Raw genomic sequence first — 22,440 nt, forward strand, 5'->3', positions numbered from 1 at the left:
CATTGATTTGAAATTCGTTGCGGCTCGCGCCGCATTGTTACTCCAATTATTTATGGGTCACATTTTTCGTCAACGCTATCAAATTTCAGAAGTGCCCGCAACACGATTATGTTGCCATTGTCTACGAACAGCAACATGTTGCCGCATTTCTGTGTGCTTGTGTGTGTGCGTGTGTGTGTGTGGATGCTGTGTGGTGAGTTTCCTCTTTGCTCCTACACTCTCATATCCCTGTCACCACACACCGCTCTCCCCACTCAACATTTCCCCCCTTTCACGGCTTCAGCCCAGTTGCCGCTGGCGATCGTGTGCTGCATGTTGCCAATGCCTCCACGTCCATGCGGCCTACACAACCTGCGTGTGGGCGTGGCCCAGTTGGGCGGCCTGTTTAATATCGAAAAACTAATTAAAGGTAAAGCGGGAGCGCCGTCGGCGTTGCCAGCATCCTATGAAGCTTCAATCCTTCGTCGTTGCGCAGCCAGCGCCATGCCCTCGCAAATAGGAGAATCCAACTTTTCAAACTGCATATGAGACATTCAAATGCCAATACGAACTCTCTTTTTTAACTAAACTAATGCGATTAAGTGTGAATCATTTAAGAATTTGCAGAAAACCTTTTAATCGGTCATGTTGAGCAAGAAACTAACTAAATGCGATTAAGGGATGAATCATCTAAGAATCTGCAGAAAACATTTTGAGCAAGAAACTAATGGAAACGCCATATTTTGGATAAACATTTATACAAGTTTCTCTATACCTGTACACCCTAAGTAGTTGAATGGTTTTTTAGGATCGTCATAAAAAATGTGGTTCTATTTTAAATTAGGTTTATGTGTTCTTTAAAACAAGGTAAGCACTGTTGCAGGAAATTTCATAGCAACAAAAGAATGTTTACCATTTCTTCTTCTTCGTAGTTTCCATATCGCAACATATTGCGAAACATTTGTCATTAAAATAGTTGGGCTTTCGTTTTCTGCATGGCTGTTATGGATCAAAGATTCGTTTTAATCGAACGACGGAATCCAAAACACTATTTCTTAAAAACACACTTTTTTTAATTCCTATTGCCATATTGGTAGCAGAATACTGCTTAAATAAATTGTATATACATTTATAAAATAAAATAATAGAGTTGTTCACAAGAAATCGATAAGACTGCGTGCGGACAGGCAAATAATTTGCACAACAAATTCTTTCAATCTCAAGCAGCACATCACCTTATAGTATTTGTTCCGAAAAACAATTTAAAAACACATTTTAGATGAATGTCATGGCCAATAGGTGTGTGAATTTGTTTGTGTGCAAACTTTTTGCCTGGCTGTGTGCACAGTTTTAAGTTTTTGTACTTCCTTCGAACATAGCCAGATATTAAAGAATTTTTCAACGTTTCAACACAAGAGCAACAAGCCATGGCAGCAGGCCATAAAAACTTCGGCATGCTCGGACACCGGCAATTCCCTCGCATTTTTCGTTTTTGCTGATATGCTGTTGTTGTTGTTGTTGTTGTTGGTTAAACGATACGCGTAATTTCCACTAAAAACTCATGTCAAGTGCAGCAATCGGTGGCGGTCCTGCTTGCATTTGGGCGCCACACATACGTGCCATATGCGGCTGGTTCGTTGGTTCGTTGGTTTGTTGGTTGGCAACAATTGCAACAACAGCAACAAAAGGAACAACGGGAACAGCATCCGTTGTGCAACATAAACGACAATTATCAGCAACATGAGCAAACCAATTGTGCGGCAGTTGCCCTTTAGAACTCATCCACACCCACACCCACACCCACACCGACTGACTGTCTGTCGGTCCGCCCGTCTGTCCATTTGTCAGGACTGTCTGCCAGGAAGTGTCCGACTGTTGACTGACCGCGCGATAGGCTCGCCACAGCTTTGTGTGGGTGTGGTGCCAACGGCCAAAAAACTGATTACAGCGTTCAATAGTCGGAATGCATCCGGTTGGGTTCGATTCGATTCGATTCGCTTGTTGTCCTCTCGTGCTGCAGGTCTCTGGCCCGAGTGATAAGGACACGCTGCTCAGAATATTCACTTGGACGTGTTACTAACTTTATTCAATACTTTTTAAAGCGGCCTTAAAGCTAGTCAAAAAAAAAAGAAAAAAAAAACAATGTAGACATACATACATATACTTGTAGTATAGAGTGGGAGAGGACAGTGGGTGTTAACAAAAAACAAATAGCTACTAAGGTCTAAGGGCAATTTTATATATATACATATATTTAAATACATATATATATATAGTACATACACATTATACATAAGCACAGACGAGAACATACATAAGAGTAAGGCATTTACAGTCAGTGGATTGTTGGGATTTAGCTTCAGCTTTTTTCTTTCTCACTCAAGACTGCATACAATTCCGGGATTATTATTAGATTACTATTTTCAAATTTTATTTTCAAAAGTTTTTTGTAAAATGAAATTCTAGAAATGTATTATTATTGTTAAATAACAGTCTGCATTTTGTTACGCAAAATTCCTTAAAATTCTGTTTTTTTTTCCAAATATCAATCAGCTTTTTCTTAATCAAATTCGATATTTTGTGAAAATTTGATGATCATTTTTCAATACCAATCTACATTTTGTTAAGTTCTTAGAAGTTATCTTTTATTTTTTTTTTTTTAATATCAATCAGTTTTTTCTCACTCAAAACATTTATTAGATTCCTATTTTCCATTTTGACATTTTTCAATAACATTCTGCCTTTTTATTTTTCAATAACAATCTGCCTTTTGTCACGCAAAATTTATAGAAGTTCTATTAATTTTTAAAATATCAATCAGCTTTTTCTCACTCATTACATTTATAAAATTCCCTTTTTTTTAATCTCGAACATTTTTTGAACATTGAAATTTCTAGTAATTGATTTTTATTTTTCAATAAACATCAGCATTTTGTCATTCAAAATTAGTAAAAGTTCTGTTAATTTTTCAACGACTCAGTGCAATATTTCGAAATTATTTAGCCTAATAGCCATCAGCTTTTTGTTACTAAATAATGTTCCATAAATAATTCAAACTACTCGCAATTACAAAAACGATTCAAAAAAAAACACATATTTTTTATAAAGCAATTAACTCTTGATCGCCAAATAGTGTGTCCCAATAAACCCTTGCCTTTGCTACTATAATTCCTAGACAGACATCTTCGAAACTATTTACAGCAGCCGGCTTCTGGTCAGTTAAGAGAGTGCACAGTTTTTCAGAATATTGTTGCTTAATCGACTGACTGCCAATACCCTTCAGATATCGATATACATATGCCCAGGCCTACGGTTTGATAACCTCCCTCCTTTCGCTCGTTTCATCCTCCAAAAAGGCGCGATTCTCAATACCATTGGGTTTGGGGGCTTCGCTACTGGACGCTGGAGTTGGCGTTGGCGCCGTCGCCTGCTCCAAGGACTCGTGTATCACATTCGTTATGATGCCGTTCAGCTGACCCTTGGCCTCGCTGGCCAGTGCTAGCGTCTCAATGGCGTTTATATTACCATTCGGGTCCTTGACAGGCGGCTGCTCTGAATCGACGCCCGTCAGACGTGGACGCTGCCGCACTTGGAATCGATACATCCAGCTGCAACGATAACAGATCTTTTATCATCGATTTGTCACAGAACGGTCGATTGTCTGTCCACTTACAGGAATATGACCACTGAGATCAAGGTCAAGCCACCGCCGAGTAGGTAGAAGGCGCCCGGCAGGACCCGCAATGTCGACGCATACAGCGTCGTATACATGGGAGCAAAGACCATGGGCATTAGTGCCTCGGCCACGCCCAAAAGGGAGTTGACCTTGCCCAGCTCGTCCTTGGAGACCAGCTTCGTGGCTATCGAGCGCATCGCAATAAAGGCCGTGCCATTAAAGATCTCCACCAGACCACCCAGATACATGTGCCAGGGCAGGGTGGCGAAGGCGTAAACAAACGATGATAGGATCTTGGAGGTGCTGGAAAGCACACCCACCAGTGCATCATCGATGCCGAGCTTGTGCGACAGAATGCCAACACAGAAGATGACGCCAATGAGGCCCGTGAACATCGCATAGGTTGAGAAGAAACTGAACTCGACCTCGGACCAGTTAAAGCGGAAGCGCGTAAACAAATACGTGACTGCCATCTCGCCGTGCAGAGGTCCGATGATGACCATCAAGGCAATCATGAGCAGGATAACGCGCTTGCGTCGCTGGTTCTCGCCACGTTTGAAGGCCATGCGGAATGTTTGCGCCACATGTGCCTTATCGAAGAAGTCGGCCAATAGGCCGCGCTGTTCCGCCGTCTTCTCAGGCCTGGCAGCCGGCTCGGGTACAAAGAACAATCCATATACAAAGGATATTACATAGAATGTGGCCGAGACAGAGAAGACACCGTAAAATCCAATTTTCCTAAAAATAAAAAAGAAAACGTGTAAAGGGTTGAAGACTGGAGATGGTTGACACAGATCATCTTTAAAAAGATACAGAATTGATACGGAAAGATTGTTGAAGATGTACAACAGGGTCTATACTTTGGAAGATCTTATCGTTTATGGATGTATTCTCGTATATCAACTAGGAAAGAAATCCGAAGATATATTTATGGAAACAAAGACTGAAGATTCTTGACACAGTTAGATCATCTTTAAAGAAAAATAGTTGAAGATTTTAGAAGACGCAGGATTTTGTAAGGAAATCTCAGTAGAGCAAGATCTATACTTTGGAAGATCGTATCGTTTTTGGATATATACTCATTTACTCGTATATCAACTAGGAAAGAAATCCGAAGATATATTTAAAGAAACAAAGACTGAAGATTCTTGACACAGTTAGATCATCTTTAAAGAAAAATAGTTGAAGATTTTAGATGATGGAGGATTATGTAAGAAAACTTTCATATAACAAGATCTATACTTTGGAAGATATCATAGTTTTTGGATATATACTCGGTTACTCGTATATCAACTAGGAAAGAAATTCAAAGGTATACTTGAAGAAACAAAGATATCTAAATCGGGACATCTCACCAATTTCTAGCTAGAGCATTTTCTTTGCGATGATAACTCACTTTAGTAGCACTCCGCTAAAGGCCATGCCCACTGGCACGCCCACCGAGAAACATACGTTGAGTATGCCAATCCGTAGCGTACGCTCCTCATCCGTTGTTATGTCCGCAATGTAGCTGAAGACACCCATTAGCATGGTGAACCAACCGCCACTGAGCGATGGAAAGATCGCCTCCGTTAGGGCCGCCACCTCCATGGGCGTACGCTCAAAATAGACGCAGAGCATAAGACCAACCACGCCCAGAAACTCGCCCACAATCGGAATGAGAATGCAGGGCTTGCGTCGACGATGTCGATCGCTCCACGAGCCCCAAAACAAGATCAGCAGGCAGGGAAATGCGGACTGAATGACTGTCTTCCAGGCAGCCATACGTGCCACCATTTGCTGCACAGTCTCCTCCTCACTACAACAAAGATAGAGAGATCGATATAGAGAGGGATAAAGCGTACGCTCCTGTTTCACTCACAGCGTATAGTTTGCGGTCTCTCGTCGCGTCAACGCATCACAAACCTCATCTCCGTAATTCATGTTGACCCGGCATGCCTTCTCCAGGTTAAGGTTCTGTGTGGCCAGATTGGACAGCACGCTGGGCATTACGTAGGCAAAGAGTATGGGCTCCACAGTGATGTTGTTGGACACAATGCGGAATTTCTCCCGCCAAGTGCGCGCCGGAGTTGCAGTCGGCGTCGACGTTCCGTCCGTCTTTTGGGACATTGGTAACGCCGGTGGCTGCTTGGGTATATATCTGTGCTTGACTTCCCCATCAGGGCTGCTATCCGTGGCTGTCATTGCTTTCTGCAAAGATGACAAAGAAAAAAACTTACTTAAAAAAAAATTCTGTTTCTTCAGAAGTTGATGATCAATCTTTCAAATACGATTAACTGGAGGATAATCTCAAAGATTAGATGCTCATGCTGTCTTTCTTCAGAAGTCGAAATCAGTTTTTCAAATACGATTATTTTCAATGTAACTTGTTTAACTGTCTTTCTTCAGAAGTTAATGTCTTTCAAATACGATTAACCGTAGAATAATCTCAAAGATTCGAAGGCTTTAACTTGTATAGAAAAGAAATTGCTTGATGTTGTTATCATCAATATAAATTATTTGTAGAACTGTCTTTCTTCAGACGTTGATGGTCAGTCTTTCAAATACGATTAACTGGAGGATAATCTCAAAGATTAGATGCTTCTGTTGTCTTTCTTCAGAAGTCGAAATCAGTTTTTCAAATACGATTAACCATATAACAATCTCAAAGATTGTTTGATGTTTTCATCATCAGCGTAACTTGTTTGTAGAACTGTCTTTCTTCAGAAGTTGATGGTCAGTCTTTCAAATACGATTAACTGGAGGATAATCTCAAAGATTAGATGCTTCTGCTGTCTTTCTTCAGAAGTCGAAATCAGCTTTTCAAATATAGCAATCTCAAAGATTGTTTGATGTTTTTATCATCATTATTAACGATTAACTGAAGTATAATGCCAAAGATCAGATGCTTTTGTTATCATTAATGCAACTGTAGAACTTGTAGAACTGACTTTCTTCAGAAGTTGATGATCAGTCTTTGAAACTCTTCTGGATATCAACCCATACTTTAATTATTATTTTTTCACATACATTTTTTGCCTTAAAATTTAGATGAATACACAGCAACAAAGAAATATTTCTAGCATTTCCCCTTTCAAATTTTTAAGGACCTTCAATACCAGCATTGCTGTTAAAAACTTATAATCCTTAAAGCCTTATCTAATATTGACTTCTTTTGGTTTTTTTCGGAGTCGTAAGCATCTTGTTTACAAAACATTAAGACGACACTGTATTTACAAAAAGTTGAGTGTATTTGGAACCGAAGTGTTGTCATATTGTCGGGTCATTAGTATTTGCACACTCTATTTACAATTTTTATACATTTTCTGAGAAGATAATGTTTAATATGGTTTACTCTTTAAGTTGGGCTTAATAAAAATAATTATACGCATAGAAAAAAAAGAATCTAAATTATTTACTTGGCAATGTTTTTAAAGGTTTTAGGTGGTTTTTGAGCTTGTAGGCCGTGAAATTTTGTTGAGTGTAGGTGATGAGCTCGCTCAAGCATCGCTCTAGTTTAGTCGCTCTTTTCCTTCTCCCCCCTTCCCCACACACACACACACACATACACTCACACACACACGTACGCCCTGCTGCCGCCCCCATTACGCTTTTCATTGTCACATTCTTTTCTGACGTGCTCCACATTACGCGCTTTTCGCTGCGCTTTCATTCCGTTATTTTTTTGCCCCTCTTCTTCCCCTTTTGTTTGCACTTTCGTTGAAATTTCGCTTTTGTTTTGGACTGCGTTTCATGGCCACACAATACAAAGCAGACAGACAGACGGACGGACGGGCGGACAGACAGACACACGCATACAAATGCGAAATGTAATCATGCGCGACGCGCTCAAAGCTGCGCCGCAGCGTCACCGGCAGCAGCAGTGGCGGCGGCGTCGACGTAAACGTCAACGTTGACTGCTGCTGCGCGCTTTACTTTTTTTGTTGTTGTTGGTTTTACACGCACGCACCCACATAGCCGTACACTCAGAGAGAGAACACGCACTTCTCGCAACCATCCATCTACAATTTTCATTTCAATTCGTTTGTCAAACATTAAGCTCTACTCTGATTTTTATTGTTTCCAGCGCCCTTTTTTTTTTATTAGTTTTTAATTATCGCTGTTCATTGCTGTTGCTCATCACTCTGCTATCGTAATGACAAGTGTAATTATTGTGTTAATTTATTGGCAAATTTGTCTCGAAGCGTCTCAGCCTTTCGACAGCCCCTCTTATCGACTTAGCAGCGTTTAAAAAAACAAAAACAACCATTTAATTTGTCTTGCCGTTGCGCATACGCCGTGTGGCTCCAAGTTCAACTGCAGGCGGCAGAAGGCGTTGTTTGTCAATCTTCAATGTAATGGGAATGAGGGCCGGGTGCTGGGGGCGTGCAAATGAAATCAATTACAATTTCTAATACGTTACCTTCGTCGGTTTGTGACGCTTAAGCGGCAGCTTCTGCCCGCCCTACAGCCTAGGTACACAGATTTAAATGAAATTTGTAGTTTGGAGGGTTTTACTACAACTAGGTAATAGTTTGACAACACAACTGAGTTTCAAGCAAAGTCTAAATATCAATGAGGCCGTTTATACTTGAAAGACTAATAATACTCGTGGTTGTAGGCAGAGCAACCTATAGCTATTGATGCTGGACTTTCTTTCAAAACTAGCATTCGCTTGCGCTAAAAAGTATGACAAATATTTAAATGTCTTTGATTTTCTATATCTTCTTGGAACGAATCATGCCCAAACAAATAAACAAATAAATAAATAAATATTACAATAACTATAGGAGTGGCTATGAACTGGAATGTGACTTCAGCTTTTCTAAAATTGTTTGGCTTGTGCGCTGTACACACACAATTAATTACTTATTAATACTAGTATGTGCACAGCTGTTTTAATTGTTGCTGCACAATAAGCTTTACACTAAGACATTGTGTCGTTACGCAAGATATTTGTGTCTATTCCACAAAGACAAAGTAATATTAAGTACAACTTTTTGCCAGTCCTCATGCACTCATGTCTATATGTCTAGTAATCGACTATTCCACAGAGATCTTAAGCAAAACTAATCACCTATTTGGACTAAACTATATTAAAACTAAACTGATTGTTATATACATATAACTTAATGACTCAGAGTATACAAAAAACAAAGAACAGAAACGTGTGTTTTTAAATTTTCATTATAAAACACAATTTTCTTTAGATGTAAAATTTAAAAAGTCAATGAACTCGTCCGAAAACCTAAAAATTGTGTTTAATTATGAAAACAACTTCCTGGTGCAATGCCATAAAAAATGTTGCTAGCGCTTAAAAATATAAAATTATTAATTCTTAATTGAAGCTATAATTGTAGAGTCTGCGGTGAACGAAAAAAGCCGTAAATGTATAATCTAATCATGTGGAATCATCAGAAACTGTGTACTTTTTTGTTGGTTTACAACACTAATAATTTTTTTAAATATCATCATCAGCCACGTGAAATTTATTTTAGCATCAATCGCTTCTGTCCCAGACGGAGCTAATTTTTTGTTGGCATGTCTATCTTAAAAAGCCACATGGCTGAGAATAGTCGCATTTTCGTTGCTAGCCATACCTTTCATTTAATTTCTTGTTTATTGCTGTTATTGCTTTTTGTTAATTGTGGAATGCAAATGCACCTCGATGTGTTTAATCGAAAAACGTGCCAAAAAGCTGTAAAATGGCGGATTATAAATTCAAAGAATTGTGTTGGGGCGAGCCAAGAAATTATGTTCGTTTTGTGAGCAATCTTCTCTATTATTGAGCTGAGCTAAGAGGAATGATTTCAAATAGCCAGAGAACGGCGCAAAAAGTCCGATCTCTGCAGAGAAGCAACCGTGCTTTTATCAATATTTCGTACTGGAAATGGAAGTGTTTTTGGATTCGTTTGCTGTACAGTCTTTTTTATACTAAATTGTAAAATAACATTCATTTTGTTTAGAAATATATTCGTATTGTAAGAGCCAAGCTGAAAATAAAAAACGGAACATAAACAACTAATCTTCAGAGTTTAAACAATAAACTATGATTAATGTAGGTTGTTTGTTTCTACGTCTTAAGCCAGACTGAGATTGAGAGTTATGCTGAGAACTTGTTCAAATAACAGATTTCTTTGAGTGTAAACATTAAATTCAACACATACATAGCTGTTTTTAAAAGGAAATCTAACTTATTTCTCATTTAAAATGTACTTGGACGAACCGATTAATTACTATTAATCAAATGCTACATCGATGCTTACATATACATTTATTCTTCCAATAAATATTATTTTCAACTTATAAGTTGCACTCGAATTTATTTCAAACAAACAACTTTAGTCTTTCTTATAATTTCAGCTGTGATTGAAGGAATTTCCATTTGAATCTCAAATTCAAGTAACATGAAGAAATATAAAATTAATTAATAAAATTATTCAAAAATAAAATAATATCTTCGTCTCAAACGCTTTTGGTTTTAATGGAATAATACCAGCTCGAAAATTTGAATTAATTTTAAATCTGTTTCTTCTACAGTTGATATACAATTCTGCAGACTTTTTTCTTGAAAAATGCTGCAGAAACGTGCCGATTCAGTTATTCGCCAAAATGTCGCCAGATTGTGTTAATTTTTTGCGGCATACCTATGCCTATTTTTAAATAAATAATAGGTGGGCTGTTCATCAGTTTCTATTTCTATTTCACCCGCCATTTTAGATGTCGACTTCTGAGCTTTTGGAAATTATATTCCAATATAATTGCATATATATATTATTATATATTATTATGCTATATGTCCCAAAATAAATACAAATTATTTAACTAATAATAAATTCTGAGGATACAGAACCAATTTTTTTTAATAATTTCTTTCTTTGTTTATTTCTGAATAAACAAAGCATTACCATTGTTTATTGTCTTAATTGTGCGCAATTCAAGATAAATGTTTTTTAAATATTGTTTAAAGATTGCCTGAACTGGAAGATTTATAATCTATTTGTTAGGCAAAGGCCTTCAACAAATATTTAATCTCTGAAATGAAATCAAGTTACTTTTTTTTAAAGATCTGACGTTTGGAAAGTCCTCTTTGAATAACTCTCGGTCCGCACTTCCCTTAAGGTCTAGAGGTTTTTGACCCACTAACTAATTAGGTTACAGTCTTTTTTCGCATTTGGCAATATTTACAATTGTCGTCTACAACTTAAGTTTATGGCTGGCACTTGGCGAGATAAGCGTCTTGTGACGATTTCACAAATGACTCGAAAAAGTAAGAGTCTCGTTGCCAGTCTTTGGAGGGCTTTCTTCTTCTTCTGTTTCATCACAATAATAATTTGCATGTCATGCGACACACGTTTTCATGTTTAACCTTTCGTGTTTTGTTTGTTTCATATTTTTTTGTGTTTTTTTATTTCTATTTTTAATTTTTGGGTGCTTTTGGGCCGGTCGCTCGTTTTGCGAATTGAAGGCAAGCAAGCCACTTATATTTTGGCATTTGTTTTCAAATATTCGTATGCCTCATAAAATGTGCGACAAATGCGTATTTTAATAATTCAGCATTTCACCTTTAATGTGCGTTAATATGCGCACGAGTGGCAATTAATGCTCCGAGGGGGGTGAGAGCAGGGAGCAGTGCCAGAGTTAGAACAAAGTTAATTGACCTTGACCCAATTATAAGTACTAAGTGCGATCTTGATGATCACGAGGATCACGACGATGACGATGACGACGACCCCATAAAGTGCATCACTGACCGTTCTAATCTTCGACTTCCGCCAACGGAGGCAGCCATGAAAGCAGCGCTGCCAATGTCAACGTCTCAGTTGCCGTCGGCATCAGCAGCGGCGTCGTCATCGACGTCAGCGTCGCAGTCTACGTCATCGCTTAAAGACAACTTAGTTCTAGCGTGAGTTAATTATAGTTACTGTTTATTCGGCATGCATATAAATTCGTGTGCGTGTGTGTGTGTGTGTGTGTGTGCATTGTTTGTATATCTGATAAAGTTCAATATCATGCATTGTCCGCGAATGTGTGTACACTTGAAAAAATAATATATCCGAACATGTTCATGCTATATGAAGAATCGGCCAAAAACTATGAAATACTATTGTGTACAACTATGACCAGGAAATATATCCATAAAATCGATCAGTTGTTCCGATATGGACAAATCTTTTTAATTTTAAGTTGGCAGCACTATAACTGTATTTTATGTTTACAGTTATTTCTCTAGACATGTTCACTATGGATGAAAAATCAGCCAAAACTATGAAATACTACTGCGAATAAAATACTAACTGGAAATATGACTCTAAGAACGATCAGGTGTTCGTTTTAATTTTAAGTTGGCAGCACTCTATAGTAAGCGTATTTTCCTAACATTTTCTTCATAGATGAAAAATCGGTCAAAAATTATGAATACCCGAAAATATGACCCTAAGAACGATCCGGTGTTTCGTTATGGACACATCTTTGTATTTTTAATTTGACAACACTCTTACTGCATTTAATAGCCCTCGGTATTCCTCTAAACCTTTTTTAACCGTTATTTTTATTTATCCTCATTTATTCTTCAAGCCGTTGGTTTCCTAGACAATTCACATTCATGGCACATTTCTAAATAGGCGCTCATTTCAAAATAAACTTTATTTAACTTTCGAAAGTTCGTTCCGTTAAATTCAAGAATATTTTTTGCAGTGCATTGTGGCACTTATTTGAACTATTTATGTATGTACAAGTATTTAAGCACAGCTTAGCCCCAGATCAGCCTCCCACCGAATTTTCGAGCCAAGCTATTTCAATTGCTTTTAATTGCAATCAACATCGTTGTCTTTGTCGTCGACATCCCCGACATCCCAGCTTCAATAGACTCGAAGACTACAATGCGCTGCCGAAATTCCAGGGCCTAACCTAGACCGGTATCTGGCATCTTCAATTGCAATTTGCGGCCGCTATGTTGCAACCTCCCATATGCTAATGGAATTATAGCGACAACAATGCTGATGATGATGCAAAACTCGAATGGGACAGTCGAATTAAAAGACGGTGGGAACCAATGTGGGATAGTACCTCCTCCCTAAAAAAAAATCTAAAGAGCACTGTCGAGTGAAATTAAAAAAAAATTATAGCAAAAGCCAGCAACCTCTAGAAATAATGTACCAAAAATAATACAGAATATTCTGAAGCCTTTTGAATATAATAATAATTATCATAACTGAGCCCAAAAGTATAGAATTGCTTTTTCAAAAGTGGGAATCCCTTGGCGGCAATCAGCCTCGCTTAAAAGTTACCTAAGGCTCTGGTCACACATGCAAATAATTTGTACACAAAAAAATCGCAGGCTTTGAAAATAAGATCGCATAGAACTCTTATTTGCTTTAATTGAAAATATTATATTCAAGCGTGCAAATTATTTGTCTGTTGTCTGAGCGTGTCACAAAATAAATTTTAAATTGACTGTTAAATTTTGCCTACATTTATAATAATTAATAACATAAAGTACTGGTTTCTTAAATTTCAAAAAAGCTCTAGTCAATTGGTATGGTTTAGCACATTTTATGATTTATTTCTAACTGTTGTCATTATCATCATTAAGTGAAGACATTTCAAAAGAATCTTCTAGTGTTGAATAAGATTATTTAAAGCGCGATTTTTTGCCATTGTGAATAAAAGTGAGGTAAGAGTGTGGCAGCAGTAGAGTAGTTGTTCAGTTAAGACTCAAGCAAGTTGAAATATATCGATGGAAGGAAGTTAAAGAGGTTTCTTTTTGTGGCCCTTCGTGTCATTCAAAGCTCTGCAGTCCATATACGAATAGTTATACTGCAGTTGGCAAGACGTGCATTGAACCCAAATAGGGAACTCGTGGCCCCAAAGTCAACGCTCGCTTGGCCAGCAGAAAAAGCAAGAGAGAGAGAGAGAGAGAGAGAGAGACCTTAATGCCAATGCCACCAAAAACGAAGTGTAAACAGCTGAATGTTCTTCAATATAAGCATATATGTACATATGTATATATATCTAGCCAGATATATGTATGTGTGTAGGAGTACTTGTAAGCTTGTGTGCTGCATTGTTTGTGAATAACACAATTAAATGGGCAATAGGGTCATCAATAGTTGTGACTTAAACGTGGAAGTGGCTTCGCTTTTTGGGAAGTGCCGACGAAGTGGCATGCTCTCGCATATTAACGAGGCTTTAAGCAGCAACGAACACAATGCCTAGAACATCTACAGCAGGAACTACTCGTGTATATATTTATTTATACATAAGTATAACAGAACTAATAAAAAAGTAACAAATACAAGTAAATTGGGGATTACGTCGTTTTCAATTAAACGATTTGCTTAGACAATTTGTTTGATTTGATTTGTTAGTGCGCGTTGTTGTTATTGTTATTTTCACACGACACAACTAAATTTAAATTGAACATAAGCACTAGTCTCTTAATAAAAATAGCAATAAAACAAAAGCAAAAAAAGTATAAAAAAAGCCTGAAAACAAATCACATTTCTGGCCCTTTAAATGACATTTTTTTGCATTTTTTGTTTGTCACTTCCGGCATTCGCACAAACACACACACATACACACCGATACACACCCCCACACGCACATGGCGTATCTGTCATTACGTTATTAATTGTATGACCAATCGTGCGATTATATATACCTCTGTATATAGATAGTGTGTGTGTGTGTGTTTAGCTATTCTCTCTAACTATAATTTAAAATAATTAAATAGAATTAACTGACGAAAGTTGTTCTTTGGAGATTTGTGAGCGGCCAGCGCACATTTCATTTTATTTATGCACACTTCAATCATAAAACTGAGATCTAAGAATAACACACACACACACATACACATGTTTGCGCGCACAATTATTTTATTTAGGTATTTATGAACTAACTGCCCTGCACAACAAAAAACCCAGCACTTACAAGTTCAACTAAAACAACAATCGTGCCAGCGACAGTGGAAAATGTGTTACAAATTTTGTGCTCGAAACAAAGCAAAATGGCGCGGAATTTCCAGCAACAACAAATAACTAATGATAATAATTCCGCTAATATAATTATATGTAACACAAAGCGGTAAGCAAAATGGCGAGCCATAAAAAAAAAACAGATAAATTGTTAAAATAAACAACAGTTTCATGCAATTACATATTCAATTAAAATGCCAAATAAAACAGTGTAAAAAAATGAAAATAAATAATTCAATTAGAGCTTAAATTAAACATTGCTCAGCGAATTAAAAAAAAGATGTCACGCTTACCCAAAAGTGCAATTCATTTTAATTGATTTTAAAATTGTTATCATACTAGAAACTTAGTAATTACCATGAGTACCTAGAAAGCCTATAGATAGTCATCAGTTCCAGAGTTTTTGGTGTTAATGTAAATGCTCTCCTATTTATAATTCAGCTTTAAATGTACAAAATGCATGAGTTTAGTTACAAAATAGAGGAACTGTAAATGCCCTTCTATTTATAATTCAGCTTTAAATGTAAGAAATGCATGAGTTTAGTTACAAAATAGAGGAACTAGTCTTTAATAGTCTTTCTATGCAACGAAAATTATAAACAAATCAAAGCTCATCGGCTGGCTCTGCCTTATCTTGGCGTATTAAAAAAAAAAAAACTTCTTTCCAGTAGCGCATATCTAATATTAAATTAAAATACTACTTCCTTAACAAATCTGTTAAAAATACTTAGAACATACATAGTATATAGTAGACGATGGCGCACAGAGATGATAAACCCTTTACCCCATAAACAAACATTATCTTTTTCTTTTTTACCAGCATTAGAGGTTAAAAAAATGGTATAATTGTAAGCTGTTCTGTTCGAATATATTGTGGAAATATACATTTGGAAAACAGTATTTGCTAACAGGATATTTTTTTGTTCTAAAAATTGTTTAATAATAACTCAATAACTTTAAAGAAGCTGTTTTAACTTTATAAAAAAAAGGTGAAGTATTAAAGAAGACAGCGAGTGTTAAATAAATCGATAGATAGGCAGTTAATAGATAAATAGATAGACTTTAGTTGTATTTCAGATATTTATCAGAGACAATGAATAATGCTAATACTATCAGTGCTAACAAACAGCAATATGTTATCTTTTCTTTACGTTTAATAATATGAGTTTTATTAGCTATAGCTCAATAAACTGATGTGTGTGTGTGTGTGTGTTAGAGAGAGAGGGAAAATTGTTGAACAAAACTGTAGAATAATAGGTAAGAGTAAATATATAAATTGTAAAAAATGCTAAGATCATATACACATATATGCTTTGTGATTATCAGTTTGTATATCTCCAGCACAAATGTTATTTAAATAAACATACTGTTGACAGACTTGGGGGCGATGCCTTGTTGTTTTTGGGGAGAAAGCTGCATGCCACTTAGAAGAAATCTTAAGACTAAGACCCTTTTTTATAACAATTGAATTGAATATTTCGCAGTGATGCAAAACTGTAATTGTAATTACGTTTAATGCCACATGCCAAACAAAATGTCAAATTAAGATGGAAAATGGGAAATTGTATAAATAAATGTATTATTTTTTGGATTTTATTTTTCGCGATCTGTTTGGTAATTTTTTATTGTGGCAGGCACGCAAATGTGAGCTCACTACGTGCTGCAGCAATAGAGAGAGCAACTTAAAATTGTCAAACAAAAGCCGTAGTCTCCCCCACACCCTCTCCACCCACCTACACAACACAAAGCACACACACACACGCACACTAACACCCCCACCCCCACTCGCACAGACACACATAATAAGCAACAAAGCGGCGCGGCGCGAAATGCAAACGAAATTTCACGACAAACGCAAATTTGATTTAATTTACATGTCTTTAATGAAATTAGTAACAAAAAAAATATAAGTGTACATACCGTATATGCGAAAAAAAAAATAGTGTACAAATAATAATGATAATAAAAAAGTGCTCGCATACCGGCGAACACTCTCACCTTAATAATACATACAAGTAGTATGACAAATAATAAACGATGCTGGGTTAACGGTAAATACACTCACATTGCACTTGTTGTTATCGTTGTTGTTGTTGTTATTGTTGTTGTTGCTGCTACTGTAACAGCAGCAGTAGTTGTTGCTGTTGTTGTTGTTGTAGCTGTTTCTTTTCGGCTGTCAGTTTTTCTCCTTGTTTTATTTTGTTTTGTTGGAGTTTGTTTTTTTTTTTGGCGTTTTTTATTTAGTTTTATTTTTTCTTTTTGTGATATTAATTTCTTTGCCTAGGCCTCACCTAGCCTCGCGCTTAGGATGTGCGGCGAAAGTTTTTCAACTTGAACGCAACAACAACAACAACATGACCAACTGCAAGACTCAGGAGGAGGTTGCCTTCAAAAATATTGCAGTTGTTGTCGCTGTCGTTGCCGTTGTTGTTGTTGTTGTCCGTCTCTCTTCCTCTCTCTCTCTTTCTCTTTGTGTATGTGTGTGTGTCTTTTTGTGTGCATGTACGTCTGTGTGTGTGTGTGTGTGCCGTTAGCTCTTGCCCAGCGATCTTTGCCAAACCAGCGACGTTGAGCTGAACTCAGCGACTAAAATTCGAATTGAATTTGATGACTGCCACCAGTCTACACTAGACGTCTACGTCGGCGTCTGCTTCTGCGTCAACGTTGCTGTTGCCGTTACTGCTGCTACTGTTACTGTTGTTGCTGTTGCTGGCGGCGTCAGCGCAAACACCGCCAACAACAATTTCAATTCGCGCACACAACAACGCCGCAGTAACCACGATCGCCACAGCCACAGTCACAGTCACAGCTCATCGCTGCGTCGACATCAGCGCCAACGTCAACGTCTGATAAACAGTGCCACCCGCGCCCCCGCCTCCCCCTCCCCAACATGCAGACACGACTGTCTGTCACCGTCGCTGTCGCTGTCGCCCAAAACAGTCCCCAGAAGCAAAACAAAACAGAACTGGCCCAAAACAGTTGCAATGAGTTGCCCTTGAAGAGAACCATATGGACATCCAAACTTTACAAGTCCAATAATTGCAATACAGTGAGCGCTCCCTAAGCCCATGCCATTCCTCCCATTCTACTCTCCAAAATACTAACAACTTTCTTTCTCTCCTGGCTCTGAACCTTATTTTCCAAAACTTACGAAGCTCCAAAATATTTGTAAAATTAAGTAATTTAATTTTTAATGAAATCTCAATAAAATTTTACATTTCATTTTCATTGCAGTATTCGTAGATTCGAAAGGAATTCGAAACTTTTGGCACAGGTTGGCAGCACCACATGCACTACAGGTTGGTTTTTTTCCAATTGAATTTTCATTAATTGCGATTATTATTTCAACATGCAGAAAGAAAACAATATTCTTGAGTGCAATAAATACATTTTTATGATCCATATTCGAAAGATAAAAGTTATAAATCACCCTATACAATATACCTTATTCAAATAGACAATATTTGCTTAAAAGCTACAAGTATATCTTTGCTATTTTAAAAATCTCAGCCAACTAATACTGAGGCGACTGAGGCGATACTGTGATGACCCCCTTGTGAATATATTTATTTATACTTAAGTATTTTAACATTAACCGAACTACTTAGCCGATCATTATACACCTATGTATTTATATATTTATGTCCTAAGCTATTGATGTATGTTATGTACATCGCCGACGCTAAGAACATGACATCGATGCAGAACTTTAGGATAAAATTCTATATGCCAATAAACAAGAATAATAATGAGTTTAAAAAAATATTTTCTAGACTTAATTCTCATAGTTAAGTGTTGCAATCAGTAATACTATAATTGTAAAGGGAAATTAATTTGTCTTCAACAACAGCTTTTGTTATTTATAGAGCAGAAAAACGAAGCTAATTGTTAGACAAACTAAATTAGTGAAACACATCTTGATGTAGGACAATGCTATTCATAAATTTTATATTGAAAATTTTTATTTTGTAATTGCGTTCAATGTTTTTGTTATTTTGCGTTATTTTGTTAAAACTCTTAATCTCCTAGGGATGTCGAACATTATTTTATTTTATTATATCGATCGACATACATAAAAATGTCGAAGACAAATCATTTATTTGTAATCGCTTCTGTGGATAAGGATACATCGATATAACGATGTTTATGTTAGCTTTCTAATTCTGTTTAGTTTATTTGTTTCTTAGAGACATAAAGACAATCAAAAATATTTATATTTATTTTGGCACCATTTTCCTGAGATCTCTGAAATATATAATTTATCGAACACATTTTGAAAATGCAACACAAATGTGCTGCTCCAATAATTATTTAATAATATTAAACATATACTATACAGATTGTGTTTCTCTAACAATATTTATATATTACGGGGATAGAGCTAGAGACTGAACACTTGGACTAAATAATCTTTTATGATTTTACAAACTTTTCGGATTAAAGAGACTGCAATTGTTCAACTGCAGCGCGCTGTATTGAGGACCGAGCTCACCTCAATCAGCAACATAGTATTGAACATTTTAAAATATTAGCTCGCACAAAAAAAAAAACAACTAAAATGCAATTGTTTTTTCGAAGATCTGCATCCGGTACTTCGAAAATCATATTAGCCTCTCGGGTTTTTCAAATGTATTTAATTTGTACAATAACCTATCTACTATAGGTTTGTACACAAATTTCACTGCCATTGGCAAAATAAATGTAAATTGTTTTTTGCTGCTGTTATTAGACACCTGCTTGCCACTCGCTGTTACCGTTGCTGTTTAACTTTTTCATTTTGCATTGTCATTTTTGCAACTCAAAAGCACAAAAGCCATTAACAAAAAAACTGAAAAAATGATCAACCATTTGAGTTGTGTTCATTTCCAATTTGTTACGCTTGGCACGATCGCTGAACACCGATCGACGGAATGAAGTGGGGCGGGCAAGTCTTGGATGGTTAACACTTCAAACTCCATGGGCAGCAATTGCCGAAGCGTTGGAGTTGTTGTTGATAAACAAGATCGGCCCAGACTGAGATCGAGACTTCGACTCAGCTGTCACAACATCCAGCGATCTGCAATTTGCAAGTTATCATAACCTTGTCCTCAAGTGTGCGACCGCAGAGAATGGATGAACGAAAACGAAACCAAGTGTGGATTACAAATCGAGTTCCTTAAATACTAGTACTAGAGTGAGGGCAGTCAGCAGAGCTCCAACAAGTCAATAGATAACTATTATGTTCTTGAAAATGAATGTGAATATGCAAATGGATAATAATAATAAAAATAATAAGGCCACTAATAGTAGTGATCATAGGCAATGTACAGTTTTGTTATCGAGATAATGTTGTTCCCAAGTTATGTGGCTTTAGAACTGATTTCCGGTAATAAGGAGAAATCTCGTTATGCTTCCACTATGCAACACGTAGCCTTTTTTTTACTAGATTTTCTATTAATCCAATCGTTTTTTTTTTATTGGAATTTTAAATAGTATCTATCTACATTTATATATATTATTGGATTATTTTAAAAGAATGATAAGTTGATATTGATAATTCGATTCAAAACTCGACCCAAAACTCTCTAAATCAATCAATCTAGTAACAGAGTTTCTTTAAGGTTCTGGTATACTTTTCTTTGTATATGTGTGCTCTAGAAAATATTTAAAACAACATTCATTTGGTGCTCAGGTTCTACAATTTTTAACATTGATTACAATTCTTTGTGCAGCTTTGTTTGCCTCCATCGATAAGTTCTTTGACAAAAGTTTCTTTGCGCAACTTAACGACCTGTCTATATTTATCGATAATCGATGACAAGTGGCAGTTTGTGTGCCAAGCCAAATAATTTTTAATTGTAAATATATTTGTTTATTTGGTCAATTAACAACTATTTACAAGAGGGGATTTAAAATGAATTGTGTTTAAATATGAACTGTTTTTTTCTATAAAAATAATATGACATATAAGTTGCAAATTTTTTTTTATACAAGTATAATTGTAATTTTATTTCATTAATTCAGATTTTTATCAAAAGTATATGAATGCTGCATAACATTGAACTAATGTGATGCATATAATTTATATTAGTTGGACATCATTTTATATTTGAGGCCAATGCTACAATGGAAATGAAGAGTTATAATCGTAAAAGACTGTCTGTGGAATTGTGTTTGTTTTGCTTGATAGCTGAGAGTCTTATTGGCATTAAAGCTGATAGATCTACATTCCCTCCTTCTTCATTCGCTGTGCTGTGTGAAGAAATTCAATTCATTTAAGAAGCTTATTTATAATTCAATAGTGCAACGCGCTGGCAAGCGCATCCAGCAATTTGTTGCAATTTCTCATTACCAGTAACACCAACTGGTAGTAGCAGTTCGTTTTAGCTGCATCGACGCTTTGGCCATAATTATCGTATTTTATAGTACTTAAGTGGCCAGCACGCCCCATCGCCCTTGACTCACAAAGCCGCGCAGCCGCAAGACCGCAAAGCTCATTGACTGAGCGCAGCTGTAACCCTAGACTGGCAACATCCCTCCTCCCCCCGTCCACCCGCCCCCCAGCAGCCCTTCGCTGCCCCTGCAGTAATCATACACTGTGCAACAACAAATTAAATGCAATGAAACTAGATCAGACCAAATCAGCCCATCATCTATTTGTAGTTTAGTTTTATTGGCTTCTGGAAATCTGCTATACAATATAACGAAATTTCTGAGCGACATGGCTGAATTAATTGCTATAGCTTTAAGAAACAGAAACTCTGAATCTATGGAATCTTTAGCTTCTATTGTACATAAAATACTAGATGATCTATAATTCGAATTATCTCAAACTAAAAACCTTTTCCCATTGCTTGACTGAATGACTGAATAAGCAAATCCCTAGACTCCAATACAATTGCTGTCAAGTTGAAAATTATATTAGGAATTACAAAATAACATTTTAGAGCAAAAGTGATGAAGTTATTATTCGTTTCATTTAAAAATTAAATCATATAATAGACTATTTCCATCTTTAGAAAATGGACTTGAAATTATTCATTTGGGCTGTTGTAATATCATAAATACCCATTACTTTTTTTAGGACCGCATTCAACCAATTTCGACTTTTCATATCTCGGTGAGATTGTTTGGAAATCACTTCTTTAAAACCAGAAAATTTCAGAAAAGCATGGATAAAGTTACGATTCGCCTTTCGTTTAATTAACGAGCTTTGAAATTTGCTGCTTGGAGAGTGTCTTTAGTTAGTTATTGTTTAGTAGTGTAGTTTGAAATTTTATTTGCCAGTGTAGTCGTACTGTTTATAATAATTCAGTTAATAAACATTTTGGTAATTCGATGCAAAAACATAGCAGAGAAGGAAAAAACTGTGCGCATTGTTTGGTCACTTGGAACGCTTGCCACGTCGTTATTGTTGTTGTTTTTGTCGTTATTGTTGTGGTAGCTACTGTCGATTAATTTCCAATTGTAATTATGTTTGCGAGCTCTGAACAAAAGCGCTAAATGCATGCAGTTTTGTCTCTCTAGCATAATTAGTACAGGTGGAGGCCTTAGCACGTTGCCCACGACACCTCGGCTAATGGCAACAGCAATGACAATGACAATGGCCAACTGCCAATAACCAACAGCCAATGGTGCAGGTCAGGTTAACAACTATCAGGTAACAGAGGCTGACGCGCAGCTGCTCTGTTAGCTACCGTTTCCATTATTGTGGAAAGTGTCTTGCGACTCGCTCCCGGTCTTATAAATCAAAGTCATTTCGGCATTCATCCATTGGGTTCCCCTCATGATGGCTCGCATAGTGGTCTAAATGGAGGACTGCTAGTTAACTTAGAATTTTTGGCCAAAATA

The 22,440-nt window shown here is 36.7% G+C and overlaps 1 protein-coding gene across 1 annotated transcript; it reads right to left on the bottom strand.

The window, feature by feature from the left end:
• Window positions 1–2,839: 2,839 nt before the first annotated feature.
• Window positions 2,840–17,181, bottom strand: LOC115627220 (proton-coupled folate transporter). The gene is made up of 5 exons (XM_030522842.1): window positions 16,676–17,181; window positions 5,517–5,845; window positions 5,052–5,453; window positions 3,653–4,393; window positions 2,840–3,587 (listed from the first exon to the last, which is right to left on the bottom strand). The coding sequence occupies exons 2-5, from the start codon at window positions 5,837–5,839 to the stop codon at window positions 3,287–3,289; spliced, it is 1,767 nt and encodes a 588-aa protein (XP_030378702.1). The 5' UTR covers window positions 5,840–5,845; window positions 16,676–17,181; the 3' UTR covers window positions 2,840–3,286.
• Window positions 17,182–22,440: the final 5,259 nt, after the last annotated feature.

Source organism: Scaptodrosophila lebanonensis, unplaced genomic scaffold, assembly GCF_003285725.1.
Source record: "Scaptodrosophila lebanonensis strain 11010-0011.00,11010-0021.00 unplaced genomic scaffold, SlebRS2 tig00000092-arrow-pilon, whole genome shotgun sequence".
Lineage (NCBI taxonomy): Eukaryota > Metazoa > Arthropoda > Insecta > Diptera > Drosophilidae > Scaptodrosophila > Scaptodrosophila lebanonensis.

What these genes read in the sequence shown, in the direction of transcription:
- LOC115627220 (XM_030522842.1), bottom strand. Translation starts at nt 5,839, where the DNA reads ATGACAGCCACGGATAGCAGCCCTGATGGGGAAGTCAAGCACAGATAT. An exon ending in GAGACCGCAAACTATACGCT is followed by an intron (nt 5,454 to 5,516) that starts GTGAGTGAAACA and finishes TCTTTGTTGTAG; the next exon opens with TGAGGAGGAGACTGTGCAGC. An exon ending in ATCTCAGTGGTCATATTCCT is followed by an intron (nt 3,588 to 3,652) that starts GTAAGTGGACAG and finishes TTATCGTTGCAG; the next exon opens with CTGGATGTATCGATTCCAAG.